General features: G+C 42.8%; 1 protein-coding gene across 2 annotated transcripts in view; it reads left to right on the top strand.

The window, feature by feature from the left end:
* The window catches only part of MPZL1 (myelin protein zero like 1), a 37924-nt gene that overhangs the window by 242 nt on the left and 17225 nt on the right, over positions 1–20457 (top strand). Inside the window, exons 2-3 of one of the 2 annotated variants that reach the window (XM_041420906.1) lie at positions 14127–14287; positions 17378–17591. In XM_041420906.1, the coding sequence (XP_041276840.1) occupies positions 14127–14287; positions 17378–17591 (375 nt within the window). Of the gene's footprint in view, positions 1–13869; positions 14288–17377; positions 17592–20457 lie in introns of those variants that run through there. The other variant, XM_041420905.1, reaches the window with a different exon arrangement.

Genomic DNA, 20457 nt, shown 5'->3' with positions numbered 1-20457 from the left:
CGCCGGGGAAGGGTCGGTGTGCCCGGGACAAAGCCCCCGGGAGCCGGCGTGGGCAGGGCAGGGGTGCCGCGGTGCCAGGGCAGTGATGCGCGGCGGCTGGTTGCACAGAATCCATTAGCTTGGAAAAGATCCCCGAGACCATCGAGCCTCGGCTGGGACCGAGCCCCGCCGTGGGTTCCTCGCTCCGGGGACGCGGGTGGCGTTTGTTGGGAGAGCCGCGGGGTGACCGAGGAGCGGGGACGCTGGGGTTGTGGTAAATGGCTTGGTTCGGTCAGTGGTGAAGTATTTGGGTGGAGGGGAATTGTGTCAGTCAGATGATGCACTTACGACTCGCATAGGTGGAGAGTAAGTGCAGAATCGCTGAACGGGTCGGGTTGGAAGGGACCACAGTGGGGTCATCTGGTCCAGCCTCCCTGCTCGGGCAGGGTCGTCTCAGAGCACATGGCACAGGATTGCGTCCAGATGGTTCTGGAATATTTCCAGTGAGGAGTACGAGGCTATGGAGCGGTAGGAACGGCAGGAGTGATGCTGAACTCCACCGTGGCTTATGTTCTCAGCGGGTTCCATGCACCACTTGAACTCGACGAGTTACACACATTTCCCACGCCAGCTCACTGTGTGTAGATGCTGGGCATGGACAGTGAGGGAATATCCAGTATTATACACCCCAGGTATCCAGTGATGGATGTTTTGGGTTGGCAGTACTTGCTTAACTTTTTGAAGTACCTCAGTAGGAGACATTAAGAAACCTGATGCCTCCTCAGTTCACGTGTCTGGGAAAACTGTGTAAAACTGTAAGTCTGGGAAGAGCTTTATTAAGAAACTGTGCTGAGTGGTAAGGAACTTAAAATTTATTTCATATAATTTTAGAATGGTTTGGGTTGGAACAAGTCTTAAAGATAATCTTGTTCCAATCTCCCTGCCAGTGGGCAGGGATATAGTCCACTAGACCAGATTGCTCAGAGCCCCATCCATCCTGACCTTGAACATTCCCAAGGGTGGAGCATCCACAAGTTCCCTGGTGAACCTGTTCCAGTGCTTCCCTACCCTCACAGCGAAGAACTTCCTCCTAATATCTAATTCCTATTATTATTCCTCTTCGTAAATCTGTTCCCGAAGGGCATTGTTTGCATTTGTTTAAGATGAGTGCGTTTTGCAATAAAGAAGTAGAGATTGCTAAGGCAATTCCTGTGTATCTTCAGAGACAGACTTAGTATTTAGGATTAAGTAGGTAGATGTGAAATATGCATGTATTACGGTAAAACTGAGATCTTTGGAAATACATATGGAGGCAAGAGAAGAAGGAAGAATATTTCCCCTGACCACAACAAAAGGTACAGCTACAGTAATGCTGTGGGTGGGTGGGAGTAGTAGATCATTGTGGAAGGTCTGAATTTATTCCCATGTTGGCTTCTTCTCTCCTGGCACATCCTTACTCCTCCTGTCTGCTGTGAAAAGCAAGGTTTAGGTCTTTACATAGGAATAAGTGATCAGAGTGCAGACTCTTCACCTCTTTTGCATACCCAAAGGAGTTTGGGAGGAAAAGATGACCTTTCCCTGAGTTTGGGTTGCTCAGGCATCCTGGGTAATCAGTGCTGTGCATTTCTTCTTGCCTGTGTCATTCGGGCTCCTGATGTTTTTTTCAAGGGTCCTCTTCCCATTCCCTTTCCTCACGCTGGATTTCCCCCTCGTGAGAGGTTTGGAGATGAAAGCCTGCCTTTTTTTGGCGAGGGCAGGAGCGGTGTTTGCAGAGGGCTGTGCCGCTCGCTGGCTCAGGCGCGGTGCGTGGCTGGGTGATGTGCTGCACGCGTGGCTGCCGTGCCTCGTGCCTGCTCTTCTGCCTCGTCGTGTGCTCCGTGGCAGGTCTGCTCCTGTGACCAGCAACCTGCAGTGAGACAGAAATACTGCTCAGGGTGCTGCGCTGTGCAGGCCCCATTAAACAGCACAGCCTGCTCTGCCAAGCCCGGTTGCTTCGCAGCTAAGCACAGATAACACGGTTCTAGGCTTATTTTCATATGTGCCCCTGCATGTGTGGGTTAGGAGTTCATCTTGCTTCTTTGTGCTCAGTCATCTGAAAACCCCATTGCTTCGTTTACTTGTGAGAGTGAAGGATCATTGTCAAATGTGCCGTCTGTGATTCTGGGGACATTTTGTAGCATAAGTAGTTAATCTAGGTATAATCTCTTCTGTGCATGAGTGAGCCTGGAGCAACCAGCCAAGAGTATCGAGAAAATGGAGTATTTTGCAATTGTGCATTTGTAAGCCATGTAATTATGACTTAAAGTGGTATGCTAACTGTGTTTGACATGAGGTTGGTGCCTGATTACTTCTGGTAGTCTCAAAAAATGTCTAGCTGTTACTGAAAAGAATAATTATGGTATTTTTTATTAATCTTTTTGATACCAACAAAGCTTGATCATTTTTGAAATTAATTTTCTCCGACTACCCCTTTTCTACACACTCATGCAAGTGCCCGTGGGCACATACACATGGGTCAGTAACAAGCAGAGTATTGAGATGTTAAATAGCTCAGGTGCCTGTTACTGCTTTGAGCTCACCAGCCTGTTTCAGTTGCTGCTTGAAATGTTTCCTGAAAATAACAGTGTAAGAAAGGGTTGCAATGCTCACTTCGTGCCTGTGCCAGGTTTAGTCAGAATTCCTGTAGTCACCCCCGTCAGAAGCTGTTAGTCCTTTTAAGCTCAGCCCACTGATGCTGCAGGTGGGAAAACTGCCTTGCCTGCACTGCTCAGTGGGTTCAGCAAAGGCAAAAGCTGGATTGGATAAACTTTCAGCTCACCTTGCTTGCAGCAGCAGGAAAAAGTTCTTGAATATGTTGAAAAGTCTGTACCTTAATGTTTTGGTGATAAAATGAGGTAAAATGGACAGATGCTTCTTGGCTCCAGCCATCCAAGTCTCAGTCTCTGACAATTACTTGTGTAACTAATAGCATGCATAGCTGTGTTGCTTGTTATCTGAATTAAAATTAATTGTATTAAACAGCAATTCCACTGCCTGTCTGTTGACCCATCTTGTCCTGACTAGTGCTGGATATCCTGTCCCCTACAGAGTTGAGATGGAAGACCAAAAAAATAAAACCTGGTATTGTCCTGTGCTGTTTGTCTTGAAAGGTTTTAGTCTGAGTAGTTTCTAAATACTGTTTTTCTGGAGAAATGCCATATAGAACATCATCAGGTCATCTATCCAAAGCTTATTATTAGCACCTGGAGTGGGAATTCCCCAGGTGTGATGTGATGTGATGTGGTTTGGTCATGTATGGCATACACTGCCCTTTCCACTGCCTGCCTGTAATTAACAAAATAAACAGCCTGGTATGCAAGAAAATACATTTTTTAAACTATTGAATGCTAACTCAGGATATCCTGGGAATACATGAGAAAGCTAGGAGCTCTGTGTGTGAAAACATTAACATCCTTATGGCATATATGCTTTTGTCTTTTTTGTTTTGTTGTGTGTGGTTTGTTTGTCTGTATTATTTTAGTGGTGTGGGTTAGTGGCACCCCACAAGAAGTGATTAGCACAATGGAGAGGATATGAATATCTTGTGTGAGAGAAGGCTGTGCCAGGAGAGGACAAGAAGTTTAAAACTGGCTTTATTGCCAGCAAAGAGACTTGGGGAACTCTAAATGCAGTGATTCACTGTTATCTCTAACAGCAGTCATGTGAAAAAGCAAGTGTTTACTTAGATTGGTGTTTAGCAGTAAGCAGTAACCATAGCACAGAAGATGTGGCAATGCATCCCAAGGCAGGGTTAACATCAGTATTTTTTGCTGAGCAGGTTGAAAGAAAGTTTTTGCTCACAGTCTCTTTTATTTTTAAAAGGCTATTCTGTTACTTGTCCTGAATAAGCTTTTTTTAAAAAAATTGAAAATGCTTTTTATCAAGTAAATGTATTGGTACTAATCTGGGACAGAATTAATTTAACATAACAATGTTTTGCACTGGTTGCTTGTTTTGCATTGGCTTGCACACCCCAAGGCCTTTTTTGTTTGTCATCCCTCCCTGACAGCAGATGGGCTGGGGGTGCATGAGGACTTGGGAGGGCACCACAGAAGTCATGGTCAGCAATGAAAGCTGGGAAAAGAAGGAGGAAGGGGGCTGTTTGGAATTACTGCATTTGTCTTCCAAGTCACTGTTACGCCTGACAGAGCCCTTCTTTCCTGGAGATGGTGAACACCTGCCTGCTGATGGAAGCCGTGGATGATGGCTTGTGCTTTCCCTGTTAAACTGTTTTCATCTCAACCCTTGAGTTTTTTTTCACTTTTAAACTTCCATTTCTCTCCCCAGTCGCACTGGGGGTGCAAGCAAAGGGCTGTGCAGGTTGAGCTGCCTGCTGGGGCTAGCCCACAGTCCTTGTATATTCCTTTTGGCTGCTGTGCCTTTCAGCTCCTGCATTTTTATGTATCTGTTGAGCTGGCACTTTCCACTCAGTGCTGCTGCTAGGTTTTGGCTTAAAGTGCATAAAGAAAACTGGAAAGCTGTGGTTGTTCCTGTGAAGTCTCTTTCCTCCAGTCCTGCAGAAAAAGATGCTTTGTGGTACATCTGCTGATGCTTTGCACACACGGTGTTAAGGGGCACAAAGGGAACTTGCCTGGAAATGCTGGTTATACCCTACCTTCAGTGTTTCAAAGCAGATTGAGATTCTGATCCTTAAGGGAGGGTTAAACTCTGGGCAGTGTAGCAGTTGTCAGTGGTTGGTGGCACTTTGAGTTCATGAGGTGGAGGTAAATCAGGGCAGGTCATCTCCAGGTGGGTGAAATGGCCATTGCTGGAGGCGTTTACAGTTGGCTGCAAGCCACCTGTTATTCAGTAACTTGTTTTTGTAATGTGTGCAGTGAAAGGGCTCCCACTTGGTAATAAATTCCATAAAGCTGAATGTGCAGCAGGAGTTTTGAAATCTGACTGGTTTCTATGTCTTGAGGTGTTCTGATCAAGGTCTGGCAGGATCTTGCTTGATGGAAGGTGCTGCTCCAATCCAAGGGATGGCTCTAGAAATCACCACATGTGTAAACTGGGAAAGTGATGTAGTGTGCTAAAAGGAAGGCCATAAATTTTTCACAAAACAAGTGTTCCTGAGAAAAAAACCAGCTGAATAGGCTCCTACTTAGTGCTTCCTAACCCTCCTCAGTTGTACAAAACAGTATACAGTGGACTGGGCTAGGGTGTTGGTCTGGTTTGAAAGAAAACAATGGTGAAAGGGCTGTTTTGAACACAGATTAATTCCTGATCAGATTCATCTTGTTCTGAGTGTGCATGTGAGCTATTTAAATTGGCACCACCACTGACAAATTCTTGTGGAACAATGCTTTGAAATATTTAGCATGGGCTTTTCCTTTTGGTTTTGTGGTTGTGCTGCTGCAGGTTATAGCTGGTTACGAGTTTGCTCAGCAGTTCAGTTAGCAAGTAAGTGTGAGATTGCTGCAAGCCTGGTGCCAGAGCTGGCTGCAGCTATTCAGCAGTCCATGGATCAGTAAGGAATCTGGTCTTCCAAGGGCTTTGGATTGCCTTGAACTGCTGAAGTAAGCCTCTAGTCGCACCAGAACAGATTGGCTGCATGAATACCCTGTCAGCTGAGGAGGGTGATCACTTCAATGATGTAATTTCATTTATCTTCTTGCTCAGTTAAATGGTAGGATTTTATTTAACAGGTTTTAATTGAGTCTCTCTGTATACAGGAAAAAAATCCTGTGCTCACCTTTCAGGCTGGTGGACATACCAATACTTGGCAAGAGATGGACATAGTTCTGGTTCAGGAATGATGACAGGTGGGAGTGAGTGTTCATGGAATGCTACTGATACCTTGGATGGTTCAAAGTGCAGCTTTTGCAGATGTTTCTTGGTGTGTATAGACTGAGTTGGTTGCAGCTTTGTGGATTGACTACTGTAGAAGGGTCAGGAAAAGGGCTGCTTTCTTTGTCTGATATGTAGGCTTTGCACAGTATGTCCTCATGAAATTTGTGTATCCACATCCTAAATTCTACTGCCTAGTTTGTTTTGGAAATTGGTAGTTCCCATGCTGCTAATGATGGATTTTGTCAAAAAGATGCTGCATGCCATCAACAGTTGGCAACATGACTGGTATTTTTAACATAGTTTCACTTGAGATAATATTAATAACCAATAAAGTAAAAAAAGCCTGGAGGGAAGATTTTGCTCCAGCCAGCAATATGTCAGCCTCTACTGTCCACTCCATGGATTTGGGTTTTGCTGTTGTTTAGTTGTGGTTTTTAGTCTACAACTTCTGATCCTTAATACTCTCATTTCCTTAGTAGTTGTGACAGTTTTAGTGGATTGCTGTAGCAATTTTAGGAAATGCTTGTGATGGTGGGATGCTTTTTTTATTCTCTCTGCCATGTGTTGAGATGTTTACCCAGCTTCTCTCAGATCTTTAATTAAGTAAGCTTCATTCCCTATTTGTGAGGAAAAATCTGGTGTATTTCAAGGAGACTTTTCTGTCTTTTCTGTCTTTCTGTAATCTGTGTTCCCATTTTCTGGCATCTTTCCTTGTGCCCAGAAAATACTGTGCTATGTTTGTTAGTGACTCTGCTGATATTGCAAAATTAGAGGTGGAGCAGCTGCCATCAACTGTTCCAGTTACTCTTTGCACTTTGAACAGCTTTACTTAACTTGCCCCCTTTGGGTTCTTCCACTCTTTTGGTTGGGCTTTGTCAACAAGAACTGTTTACTTGGATTTGAGCACTTGTAAACTTACTTGGGCATGGAAGGAAAACCACTTCAGGGCTGTTGAGCAGGAAAATGTGATGTGTGGTTTGGAAAGTACCTGAGCTGCTGGTCGGTGTCCCAGCCTGCAGCATAGGCAGTGAAGTGTTGCTTTGTGATCCCCAGGGAGAAGTACTAGAAGTAACTAGAAGTTACTTGCCTCAAGACTGAGTATCTGCCCAAACCTGACATATGACTGATGCTGTAATAGGAGCATGAAGCTGTGCAGCTACGCTGCTTGTTTGTACTTCTGAGCACCTTTACAAGCATCTCTGTTTTATGAGATGAGAGAGTAATACAGCAGTGAAATTATTTCCTCAGGACTGAACAAGAAATCTGTTGCCTGTCTGGCAAGGGAGCTCAGGCATTTTTTGCTGTTTCTCATGCTTGTTCTTAATTTCTGGTTAAAGCATGGGCTTTGAAAGTAAATCTCAGCATAGTTCTTTTTGCTGCTCCTTGGCAGAACAATGAGCAGCTCTGTGTCATATGGAGGAGAACACGCCAAAAGCTGACCCTGAGGTGTGGGAGGAGAAGGAAGTACCAAAGTTTGGTGACTCTGGAGACTTGTCTTTTAAGTCCTGTCAGAGTAGGTGCATGGAGGTATGGAGGGCTGAGATACATGGATGTTATTGTCTGCTTTGACAGCTTAGTCACAGCCTACTCAAGACTTCTCAGTGAAACTGCTTTCCTTTCACTTGGAGAGTGACAAGATGCTATTTTTTCCCTCATTGTTGAGTCAGGCAGAGCTTAGCTGAATGTGCAAAGAGGGCAGGAGGAATAGAATGTTGTGTTAGCAGATGCTTGTCTCTGCTTGGGGGATGAAGGTTTCCAGCAGCATGGTGACAGGAGGTGGTAGGTGTTCATGGGCTGGGTGTCACAGCTGTGCTTTCTCATTCCTGGAGCTGCAGGGTGCTGCAGGACCGGCTGTGTTACTGCAGGCAGGAAGCTCTCTTTCCTGCAGCAGCCTGGCTTACTTGACAGGATTGGCAACCTGGGGAGATGCTGTGGCAGCAGCTAAAAGCTGTTCTGGTGAATTGGCATTTGGGAGTGAAATTTAACTCTTTTGTCCTCATTCGAGGCAATGGAATTTAGTTTTTGCTGCTTTGAAACTTAGATGTCAGGACTGGTTGGTGTGATTCTTGTCTAGTCATGGTTTCTGTAGCTGGTGCTGCTTTGTGTCCTGTGTAAATGTATGGAGTGCAGACATCAGGGTCATGGTGCCAGGGGGGCTGCAAGGACAAGTCTCCATGAGGAGGGGTTGGACACATGTGGCTTCTTAATACCTGTGTGTTGTTGTCCTTTTGAAGTACACCATGGTTTGCTCCTGGGTGGAACTGCTGGCGTGGGTTCTACTTCTCTGTTAAGGCTAAATGATGTGAAGGAACTCTTTGTGTGGAAATTCTATCCAGCATCTGGGTGCTTTAACAGATCCTGTGCAGCTTCACAGGAACAATTTTGGCATGTCTACTGTCTATTGAGGCAGGAAAGCTAAGGTTTCTCCACCAGGTGTTTTATCCACGGTGAAGAAATGGTCTGTGGGGCCCTAAGTGCCTGTGGTTGCAGCTGGGGAACTGTAACTTTGTTCTGGCTTTCTGGGATGTTTTGTAGGGGTCTGGTTTCTGTTTCATGCTGGTTGTACAGGGCAACTGCTTTGTGGGAGAAAGGACTAAATGCCATGCAACCCTAGTTGAGATTGCTGTCAACAGGAGATGTTTCACAAGACACTCGACATTGAGTAAGAGTATTTGTTAATGAAAGCACCGATTCTCAAGTGTATATTGTTTTTGTGACTTTAGACCCTTAGTCATTAGAAAAAACCACATCCTCCTTTCTGGTGAAACTTCTGGGCTGCTGAGGAGACCAGAGAGAAGATAATGATACACTGAATTTTCTGTCATTTTGTCAAAACCTTGCATCCATAAGCAACTTCATTTATAAATTGTATATGTGGCTGTACTACCAGGTGTCTTTAAGATTAGCAAAGCATGTTGGTTGTATTAATTAATAAACTGGTGATTAGCCATTTCAAGAAGAGGGGAGTAACACTCTTCCTGGAGTAGGATGGGAATGGTAGCAGCCATAAGCATCCAGTATTTAGCAGTGTGAGGAAAGTTTCCATGTGGGCTGTGTTTGTGCTGGTGGAAATAAGATGGCTGTGATTAGTGTTAGCTGTTTGTGTTCTGGGTTTGTTAGGTCTCCTAGTGATCAAATTGAGTTGAATCCAGGGGAATTGAGTTATTTTGGTGTGTTAATAGTCTTAATTAACAGAACTTTTTCATTGGATCCAAGATCGCAGTAGAAACAGTGGTCTGCAAAGAAATTTTAATTATCTATGTGTGTGTTAGTGTAAAACTCCAGTGCACAGAAGAATTTCTTGGTGATATGCTACCAAACCAAATGGTCAACCATATTTCTACATTAAAAATGTAGAATAACAACAATTTTTGCCCAAAATATAAAAAAAAAATCATTATAAGTAACCAGTGTAAGCAAGCAGGGGGTACAAGTAAAAGTAGGAAAAGATGACTTCAGTTTTAAAAGGTGTTGATCTCCAAGCACTGGCAGCTTAGGCACTGTTGGATTCATGCAGATGCAGTTACCACATGCTTTGGAGGGCTCAAAGGAAGTGAAAGTATTTTGCAGATTTTGAGCAGATCCTCCCAAGCCTGAGTGAGACAGCACTTAGGAGGAGGCGCTACAGTTTGGATTTGCTAAGTTTTGGATGAGACCAATACTATCATGTGGTTGGGGACAAGAGTCTCTTCATACTGGAAGAGGGATGGGTGCTTGGTGTCATTTCCACCCCAGGGAAGGAAGCAGTGATCTTGCATATGTGATGTCCACCTCTTCTTGGTGTCACCCTTGGAGCATCTTGGTTACCAGGAACTGCAGTCATTACTGGTCTGTTACTGTCTCTTGGGGCACTCCAGACAAGAGAGTATTTTGGACCTGATTAGCATAAGAGATCTGATAATCAGGATGCCTTGGCAAGAACAGACAGAGCTTTGAAGGCTGAATCAAGACTGTCTGACAGGAAGGAAGATTGAATCAACTTCTGCAAGCAAGAGATGTTGTAAAATGTGTAAGTATATGTGATGATCAACCCAGTCACTGTAGTAAAACATTACTAGCCTCCCTAGAATAGTATATAAGCATGTGTAGTCTGTGGTTGTGTTTGAGGGTCCCAGGACGAGGGAAGAGATGAGAATCTTGACTCCATGTTTCAGAAGGTTGATTTATTATATTATGATATTATATTAAGATGCTATACTAAAACTATATGAAAAAGAACAGAGAGAAAGAACCCATCAGATGGCTGGAAAGGAAAGGAATGATAATAAAAACTTGTGACTGCTCACAGCCTCAACACAGGTGGCTGTCATTGGTTATCATGTAAAAACAATTTCACATGCTGAGTAAACAATTCTCCAAATCACATTCCAAAACAACAAAACATGGAGAAGCTGAAGCTTCCCAGCTTCTTAGGAGAAAAGATCCTGGCAAAAGGATTTTTCCTAAAATATGTCTGTGACATTAGTCCACAGTAAATTTGGATTTTGATCACCAGTCAGTCTTCCCCGTCTCTCATCATCACCGATAACTTTCCATCTGTCCAGAGCAAAAATGATATCACAATAATGAAGGCCAAGGTACAAACTGGCGGTTTTAGTCCAGTTTCAGCTGAACAGGTGACTGGAAACTCTGAAAGACTCTGCCTTGACCTGGGAAGAGTTCACAGTCAGAGGTGCTGCACAAGCGTTGAGTTGGAGAGATATGTGGTGGGTCCATGGTGGTAAAAGCAGTCGTGGGGGGCTCTGAGCTCTGCTTTAGTCTCGTTTAGTGTGAGCTGACAACTTAGCATTGACAAAGATGTCAGACTGAGGCTGTTCTTTGAACATAAGGAGACAGATCCTGAGCAGAGACGCAGATCTGAGCAGTCAGTGCAGGGATGGGAGCTTGAACTTGTTTTGCAGATGAGATCTCTGAGGCAAAGTACCAAGGAAAGAGAGACCTGAGAATAGAGAGAGCATTGATGAAGAATGAAGCTCTGTGATGGAAAAATAAGAAAAGATTAGTAAGTAAGGTTAGTAAGTTAGTAAGAATGAGTGTCTTATCCTATTTCAAGAGCAGGAGGATTGTCTGGAAAGGAAGATGTAGATGGAGAGTTTTAATTGCATTGTGGGGGTTGAAAATGGAGCTGGAGAAAGTTATTGTAGTTGGAGTGAAACTGCTTGAACAACACTAGAGATTTAAAAGAAATGGCTTAAGAGGCACAAGTGGGTTTTTTTTCAAATTATTTTGGTGATGAGTGAGAAAATGAGAATAATTTTTCTGCTGAAAAGAATAAAAGCAGCTGAAGGCTAGATGAGATGTACAGAAGGAAATACTGGAGCTACAGATGGTTGGACAGGGTAATGGGATCAAGGAGGATGCATGGGAGAAGAGCAAATGTTTATTTTTGCCCTGTGTACCTTGCTGACCTTCCCTTCCTAAAGCACTCTTTTCTCTCAGACAGTTTCCTGTGATCATCTTTTCCTTTTGAGAGGAACTAAGGCTGAGTAAGCTTGAGGAATAGAGCAGTGTGTAAGTGTGACTGAAATATGACTCAAAATTCAACTTTCTCCAACTGGAATATTTAAGTAGGTGTAGGAGCTGGAAGGTGGATGTAATCCTGGTAAATGTGGAAAGAGGAGGAAAAGAGCTAGAGCTGGAGATGATCCATGTGGATTTTATTATGATAGAGGAGGCCAAAGAGCTCAAGGTAGTGAGAACAGCCATCATACCAGTAAAAGTATGGGATTAGAGGGTTGAGGGTGAACAACTGACAAATCTTGTGGTCTCTTTACCAAATAGTCAGGTTATGATTTAAGGAGCTTGTGTCTCATGTTGTAATGCAACAGAAGCAGGAAAAATGTTTTTGAAGACATGAAAGAGGTAGAGGGGAGAAAATCAGCAAATAACATTAAATTGAGCCAACAACAGGACAGATGAAAATTGAACTTGATAACTTGATAGAAATATCTGTACAGGATTACATAGTTCCTTCCTTCCTAGACTAGGGAAGAAGTAGGGATAAGTCTTTTTTTTTTTTTTTTTTTTTTTTTTTGCTTCACTACAGTTCTAGTGAGAACAGTGACTTCTTTAGATTAGGCAGATCTGTGCTACCCACTGCCTGTGTGTGGCAAGGAGTTCTCTGTACCATGTACAAGCAGACAATGTCTGTGCAGACTCTTTTCTTCCTACACGAATACTGAGGGCATCTTGCTTATTTTATGCTTGAAAGGGAGGTTTGTTCTGTGGTTTGGACTTACTACAATGGATTTTATTTTATTTTATTTTTCTTTTCTACACCATTAGCTGGAAAAAATACATAAAGCACAGCAGCTCTCAGTTCATTTATTTGATTGCTAGAAGTCTTTGTATGTTCCAAATAAATATTTGGTAGTTGTTTTACAAAAGAATATTTTTTGGCCTGTAGTCAGTATGTACAAGAGAAAGGAAGCTCTGATAGAACCTCATGATGAAAATTCACCATCCCTACTCCCCACCCCCCTTGAGGTGCTTTTTCTCCTGGAAGTGAGAGCAGTGATGACAGGAGAATCTGAGGTATCAAGAGATAACATAATGGGACAGAGGAGCTAGTGAGTTTTGGAAGTGAACAGTGTGGACTCTGAACAGCAGAATTAATGAATGGTGGTTTCTTCTGGTTTGGGTTATTGCAATTACTGTGATGTGCTCCTCCCACCCCTGCTTGCTTGCCCATTCTGTCAGATGTTTGCTGTCCAACTTCTGAAGGCTGCAGAGCTGGTTGCTCTCACTGACTAAAAACTTAAACCTCATGATTTAAGGACTAAGGTAGGTGAGTATCAGTGATGATGAGAGACAGGGGGAGTGAGTCGTGATCAGAATCCGAATTTATTGTGGACTACACATGCTAATATGCTATCTAGGAAGGCTAGTAATGTTTTACTACAATGATTAGGTTGATCATCAACATAAACAAACTTACACATTTTGCAACATCTCCTGCTTGCAGAAGTTGATTGAATTTTCCTGTCAGCCAGTCTTGATTCAATCTTCTCCGTAGTCTTCAAAGCTCTGTTTGTTCTTGCCAAGGCATCCTGTTATCAAATCTTTTATGCTAATCGGGTCCAAATGCAACAGGTGGATTTTTCTTTTCTTTTTATCTAAACAGTCTTTGACTTGCATCTGTTTGGTCTGCCTACTTTGAGCTACTTTATTCAAAGCTGAGAAACAGATGAGTTGAGGTACTGATGGAGCAGGAAGGTCATTTCTCCTGTTCTAACACAGGAGAAATGTTAAGGTACTGGAGCCCAGAAACATAGAATCCTATGAACAGAAGTAGATTGCTGTTACCATCTCTATGCTGAAAGTCATGGTTTAATAAAAATCAAAACTTAAGATACCAGGAACACACGTTAGCGTTACCTGTGCACCCACCCACACTGACTTGACAAGATTTTTGCTTTCACGTAGATGTGACATGAACCCTGACAGACATTCTCTTGTGATGTCACAAGATCGTGCTTTGTTTTTCTACATAAATCTGAATGAATGCAGAGATGTAGCTGCTTAAATCTGGATAGGGATAGTGCATTGGCAGTTTAGAAGGTGCCAGATAAAGCATATCTTCAGCACATTTTCCAAATCCTGATGAATGTTGCTTTTTAGGAAAACTACCAGTACAAGCACAACATCAATATTGATTACTTTTAATTTGGGCGGTGGTAGTGGTCTGCTTACTGTTTTTACTGTGCATAAGGTAGAAAAAATTAAACTACTCTCATGCTTCTAAACTGTAACAGAGTGCTTATTGGTGAGGCCTTGCACATACAGACCTTGGAGCATGGCAGAGAGCAGGAGTAGAAGGCATAGCTGGGAGTGAGAGAAGTTTGCTCCTCAGCTTTCTGGAGGTGAGCCTCTGTTTTACCTACAGCTAGAAAATCTGGAGATATGAAACAAAATATGGCCAGAGAGGAAACTGAGTAATAGCTGGGCCAGGCTGTTAGTTCCTCTGATGAGGCTTAATTATTACAATGCCTGCTGTCAGCTGGTACGAAAAAGTATTAAACTCATCCTTTGCACCATAGAATTGACTTCCACAAAATGTTGTAGAGGAAACATCTGTGAGTGGAAAACATCCTGTCACAGATAATACAAGGAAGGAGAAGTGAATATACTTGGCCCGCTCTATACTTGTTTGATTGCAGGTACAATGCAATGTCTGTGCTATCACCTGATACAGAAGTTATTGATGCCTCTTCTCTTCTGCCCTTCTAGGCACTGTGATGTGAACTTCCTCATTCTCAAAGCAGCACTGATGTGTCTTGTTCTCCTCCTTTCTTCTCTTTGCCTTTCCCATGCAGCCCAAGTATCAGCAGTGGAGGTCAACACCCCAGAGGAGATGTTTGTGGAGAACGGGACGGACGCGAAGCTCCCATGCACATTCACATCCGTAGAAGTGATCAGCAGTGCAGCATCTGTCTCCTGGAGCTTTCAACCAGAGGGAGCAGCCACTCGTATCTCAGTAAGCAATGGCTGGAGGGGAGCACACCTGGGAGGGGAGGCTGGCATAGTTGAGCTGTGGTCTTCTAGCTGGTTCTAAGGAGCAAGTAGATATGGATTGGACCCTCACTCATGTGCCTTATCTCCATCACTGTGATTTTAGGAGGCTTTTTTAGTGTTGTATGAAAATATCGCAGTCTGCTAGATCTCTGCCAAGACTGGAGGGGGCAGTGACCACAGCATACACTAGTTACTCTGTTAGTCTTAAGAGGGATGTTGGCATGGAAGCTGTATGTATGAAGTAGATGAGCATCTAGGAATCTTGTAAATCCTCTATCCTTTTGCATTTGACTGAATATAGCAGTCACAGAACTTGAATTAGCACTGTAATTGCAGTGTTACATTGTGTATTGTGCATGTTGTTTATTTTGCTTGTGTACTGTATAGTCTCTGTTTGAAAGGGTTTAAAGTAAGACCAGTCTCCCTGGTTTCAGAGCAGAATTGAATAACTCAAATTAGTAAGCAGTTACATCCTCATATTATAGTTACTTGACAAGTGAAAATCAGGCTAGCAAGGAACTTAGGCAAATAATAGTTGTCATTGCACAGTTCCTGTATGTTGGGCCCAAGGGGGGCTCTGATCCTTTGGATGTAAGTCTTCAAAGAAGTGGCTTTGGTAGATTGATAGCTGTCTTCTTCCTCTTCTTCCTCAGACACTTCTGCTTCTTTCTTGTTCCTTGTACTGAGTGAGAATTTAGAGGAAGCAGAGCAAGGAACTCTGGGACACCTCTGAAGATGTGGGGACAGCAGGTTGCTCAGCCTGTTTGTGTTTGTCTCCTTCCCTCTGCTGCAGACATGAGCTCATTTAAACTCTAGGAGCTCTTCAATGCTCAGAGCAGAGATGATCAAAACCAGTGTGTGAGCATCTTACTCAGTATGTCGAGCTCTGAAGAACAAGCTTCTGAATTCTCAGTGAAATAAATATTTAGTTTTGAGGAGGGAGCTCTTCCCATTGGGAATCCAAAGCAGGAGTTGGGGAGAAGTTAGGGAAGTAGGGCGTATTTCCTGCCAGTGCTGAACAGGATGGGTGAAGAGAAGCCATCTGTTGGTGTGTTTTCCGCTCCCCGTATATCCTGTTTTGCCATTCCCTTTCTGCATCACTGTTCAGTTGTAAGAATACAGACAGCTTCAGCACATAACATTGTTTTTGGAGTTGAAGTCAGTTCAGGTGTTCCACCTGGATGTAGCTATCAGCACAACTGAAAGAAAAGCAAATTTTCTTTGAGCAGCAGGGACCCAGCGTAATTTGATGTTAATTCCCTGTTTCTTTTGAGGGTCTGGGGAAGGTGTAGACTCCAAATCGTGTCATTGCAAGGCTTGCTGGGTGTGAATTTGAAAGACCAGTCTCATGACCAGTTTATGTCTGAGCTAAGCCCATGCTTCTCTTGCCAAGGATGGTCCTGTGTCCCTTTAAAATCACACTGGCAATCTTGTGGCCATGCGGTGAAGCTGACTCGACTGGGAGCTTCCCCTGCTTGTCCCCTTCCCTCACCACACGTTCCAAAAAAGTCTCATCTCACTCCACCATAGGCAAGGTGGCTTGAGTCATTTAGCTTGTGTTTCAGGACGTATTTTACTTTGTGATTTCTCCTCCCCCATCTGAGGGCATCTAGAGAGCTGAAGAATCTGCCTCTGGCCTTCTAGACTTTAGTGGGATGACTTCCCCTGTGCACACGGGTGTGGTAATGCAGTGCTGATGTGTTAAAGGTTACAATCCATCTGGAAAAACTGCAGACTGATTCAGAGTCCCTCCAAAACGTTGACAGCTGGCTGTGTGCTTGCCAGCTTTCTACCACATGAAATACTTCATTGAATTTACGTTAATCTGTAGACAGCAAATAAGATTGACTGCAGCAGGACAGATGGCCATGATGTGCACCTACCTGATCTGGGCAAGATTTGTGCTGCCAAGTGATAAGTCCTGATATTCAGAGTGTGGGTCTGATAGATAGGGTCTTGAAATAGCAAACCTGAGATCAAGGGCAGGAAGAGGGATAGGAGGTGACTTGAATGGAAATATGACTGACTGTCTTATAGGCAGTCTGTTCTGTGGCAGAGCCACTGCTTTGTAAATAAGGCAGGAGGAAGAGGAAGCTGGAATATTGTCCTAAATTTCTTTCATTGGTCTCTGGAGACTGAACTGAAGGGAATTCAGTTTGATTCCTGATTAGATTTATCTTGCTATCCTGCAGGATATCCAATTAAGAAAGAATGTGCTCTTGGACTTCTCCTGCAGCCTTGATGCCTCTCTTAGGGTATCCCATCTGTTTGAAAGCAGAGTTGTCCTATAGAAGTCTATGCACTTCTGCTGTCAATTCCAATTTTGGGCAGGTACAGTTAGAAAATACTCAGTTCCTCCTTAGTCTGTACTAAGGTATTCTTTAAAGATTTTTGGTCGTGCATGGGGAATGCAGAGCCAATGTGCAGCTTAGTCACTTAAAAAGTGGGAAACAGTTATATTTAGTTACCTGAAGGTTTCTGGAAAACAGCTAGATATACTCTAAATTGGTCATGGGATTTTCTGAGGGGGTGGAAGGAAGGGAGAGTATTGCATGTTAATTTAGCTGTGCTTTAGTTGCAAGTAACACACAGTAAAAGCAGCAAAGCAAAACACAAGATGGGAAACTTGGTATCCTTTTTCTGTTAGGGTGCAGGCGGCTTCCTGTGCCTCAAAGACAGATGGCTGTGTTCCAGGACTGTTTTGTCCTTTGATTATCACCAGGTTACCAGGTTTTTTCTTTTCCCCACCTACTTGTCTGCAAAACTCTGTCCCCTGCAAAACAGAAAAAAGCCCCAGCCAATCCAACCACAAAACAAATCAAAACCAACAGGAAACTGAAACTTGCAGTCTCTTGGTTGAGATATAAGCATGGTTATGTTATCAAGAGATGACAAGGCAGACTGAAGTGGTGAGGCAGGAGGAGAAAAGCCTCAGCTACTGGCTGTTTGTAACACAGCTGGCTCTGGGACAGTGCTGTAAAAGTGGGAGAAGCACAGTGGCTCCGTAGTTGCTAATTGGATTGTTCTTATATCCTCTTTTCCTTGGCTGCAGTTTTTCTATTACTCTAATGGGAAGTCATACCCTGGAAAAGACATACCATTTAAAGACAGGATCACCTGGGCTGGAGATCTTAACAAGAAAGATGCTTCTATCATGATATCAAACATGCAGTTCCGGGACAACGGCACGTACATTTGTGATGTCAAGAACCCACCTGACATTGTTGTCAAACCAGGAGAAATCCGAGTTAGAGTTGTGGAGAAAGGTATTCATTCACCCTCTATGATTTTTTTTCTTCTCACTTGTTTTTTTTCCCCTCCATTCCTTGTCTAAATCACTTTTATTGGGGGTGGGGGAGTGGCCTGGAGGGAACAACTGGTTTTTAATTCTCTTCTTCCAGGTCCTAATAATGGAACCAGTATCTGTTTAGAAAGTTTATGTCATGCCCTTTTCCTCTATACCCACTAATTCCTGTGGTTTAAACAATTATTAGGAAAAGCTGATGGAAGGCTTAATGAAAACACATCTTCTCATTTTGAAGTCCTATGAATATATTCATGCATTATGGTGCATCAAGGGTTAGGGTGACTTATGAAGTCTGGTGAGCAAGGAGAAAAAGTAGCAGACTCTTCTTTCTGAAACCCTTCTGGTGTATTTAATGGAATACAAAACTATAAATCTGGTCCAGACATACAGAAGGTGAAATGCTACTGTGTCCATGCAAAGGTGTTTGTGTTGAATGTGCATTCAGTCTCTTTTACTCAGGTGTTCTTAAAGAATCCATGGTGGCTCTTACAAATTCCAAACTGGCCACTTGCCAGTTCTCACATGAGGCTTCTGGTCAGCATTTGGTCACAGTTGAAGAGCACTAAGATTCTGTTTGTCAGTTTGGCTCTTTATTTGCCTTTATCATCCAAAACATTTGATTGTTCTTCCTCAGCTGGAGGTCAGCCATAACATCGTGCTTTTCCTATAATGAAATGATTGTTACAGTAATTACATTTTCAAACTTATAATTTAGGAAGGACAGGAATAAACGTTGAATTCATAAATGGCAGTGCTGATGCAGCTATTCCATTAGTTTTAATATGTTAGGGAAGACACCTATCTGTGTGTCCTAATTGGAATGATTCTGCTGCTAGAGCAGGTGTGTACCTCTGCTCAGGAGGTCATTCCATGTTCTCTATCTAATTTTTCTCTTCATGGAACAGTTTGGGTTGAGCAGGACCTCTGGAGGTCCAACTGTCACTTAATACTTTCTGTTTCTTGGAAGTTTGAGGCCTGTATAAAGTAGGATCTGTTTATTTTCTCACAATGATAGTCACTATGAAGAAGCAGTAAAGCAGCTGTTGGTTTGGCGAAGTCAGGCTGTCTTGGAAAAGCCTTTTCATATTTTAGCCCAGGTTAAGCAACTAAAGACTGACCTCAGTACACTAATTCAGCTGATGTTTTTCAACAGACTTGCATGTTGGCTTCCCCATAGGTGGGGCACCTGGAAGAGAATCTGATTCTGAATGGAGCCCTGTATTTGAAACACTTGTCACCATTGGAGAAAATGCTGCAACAGTTCTCCTCACATTTTTAGGAAGACTGTGAAAATGGATTTTCAAGCTCTTGTAATGTGTTGCAACTCATCCTGAGCTGAGCTGGAGCATTTTTTTCAATTGGAATAAATGAATGATGACACTGGTGCATATTGTTTTTTTACTATGTATGCATCTAATGGTTCTTAATCTGGTTTTATAAACTGTTCAAAGCCACATTCATTGTTTGCACATTTAAGTGGTCTGAAAGATGACAGGTTAGCTTTAGGTTTTGGATTAAACATTTAAAAAGTTCCATGGTGGCCTAATTTTTAAAAATTGCCAAACTAGCTGAGCTGATTTTCACACAGTACCTACGAACAGCTCTATCAAGTGTGTTGGAACAATTGTACTGGCAGGGATGAAAAGCAAGACTGGTTTTTTCAATAGACTATCTGAATCTGGAAAGGCCTACCATTTAAAGACTAAACAACAGAAATTCATAGGAATTCCAAGTTCTTACATTAGGCTGATCCTGCTTGTAACAAGAAGCTGCTTAATACTGTGTTCAAGACAGCTTGTGTTACCTGGAGGTGGTTGATCTTTGATCTGACCATACATGGGGGAAAAAAAAAAGAATGGCATGAAAATCTTTACACTTAAGAGCAATGGAAACTTCACTTTCCTGCCTGTTTCATAAAACTGATACTGACATGCTCTCAGTGAAATAGAAATTGCTCTGAATTTCAGTAATAATCAGCAAAAAGTGTTCTCTGAATGGCTGGATTTTTGTTTTGTGTTGAGCTGTTAACTTAAATATTGGCTTTCAGAGCTGCTGTTTGGTTATGTAGCTGGGAATGTCTTTCATAGTGAAGTCATTGGCTGCTCTGGAAGTGCTTATGAGGAATTTGTAACTGTGAAATGCTGGAAAATATAGGGACCATTTTCTGAAAAGTGATAAAGCCAGACTCTTAGTTTCACATGCAAACAATTAGCATTTTTTTATACTGTCTTAAAAATGTTTGCTAACAGGATCTAACTGCTGTCCATCACTCAGATTCAACCAACCAAAGAAACCTTCATGAGTCAAAGAAGAGACAAAATGATCAGAGTTCTAATAGCATTCTTTCAGCAGATACTCTGCACTATGGTTTTGGATTGTCACTTGCTTCCTTGCTCTGATAAAATGTGTGTGTTTTCTGGTGTGCAAGGCAGCAACAGGTCTGCTATCAGAAATGCATATCTCTTTTGATGTTTTTGCAGACAGTTATTCTTGCACTTTTGGAAAGGCAAAAAAGCACAGAAACGAGGAGCTTTTTTATGCCTCAAAATAAATTCCTTCATTTTTGCACGGGCCTCAAATCCAATCATATCTTACATATCTGAATATTACCACTTGTAGGACTCTCTTCCTTAATAGCAGATGGATCCCTGGGCTGCTGAAAAGTTCTGGAAAGAATGTCTTGCTTTAAGTTGTGGTGCTCATATCTTCATTTTTAATTTATTACTAAGACTCTGAATTCCCATATCTGTTAACTGGTACACGACACTGGAGAGCCAGGAAAGCTGCTGCTGTGATGTTTGGCTGAATGTTATGGTCAGTGAAAC

The sequence above is a fragment of the Onychostruthus taczanowskii genome, unplaced genomic scaffold (assembly GCF_017590055.1).
Source record: "Onychostruthus taczanowskii isolate IOZ18803 unplaced genomic scaffold, ASM1759005v1 scaffold67, whole genome shotgun sequence".
Lineage (NCBI taxonomy): Eukaryota > Metazoa > Chordata > Aves > Passeriformes > Passeridae > Onychostruthus > Onychostruthus taczanowskii.
The sequence above is the reverse complement of the archived record's forward strand: the minus strand, read 5'-3'. Positions and strand labels throughout refer to the sequence as shown.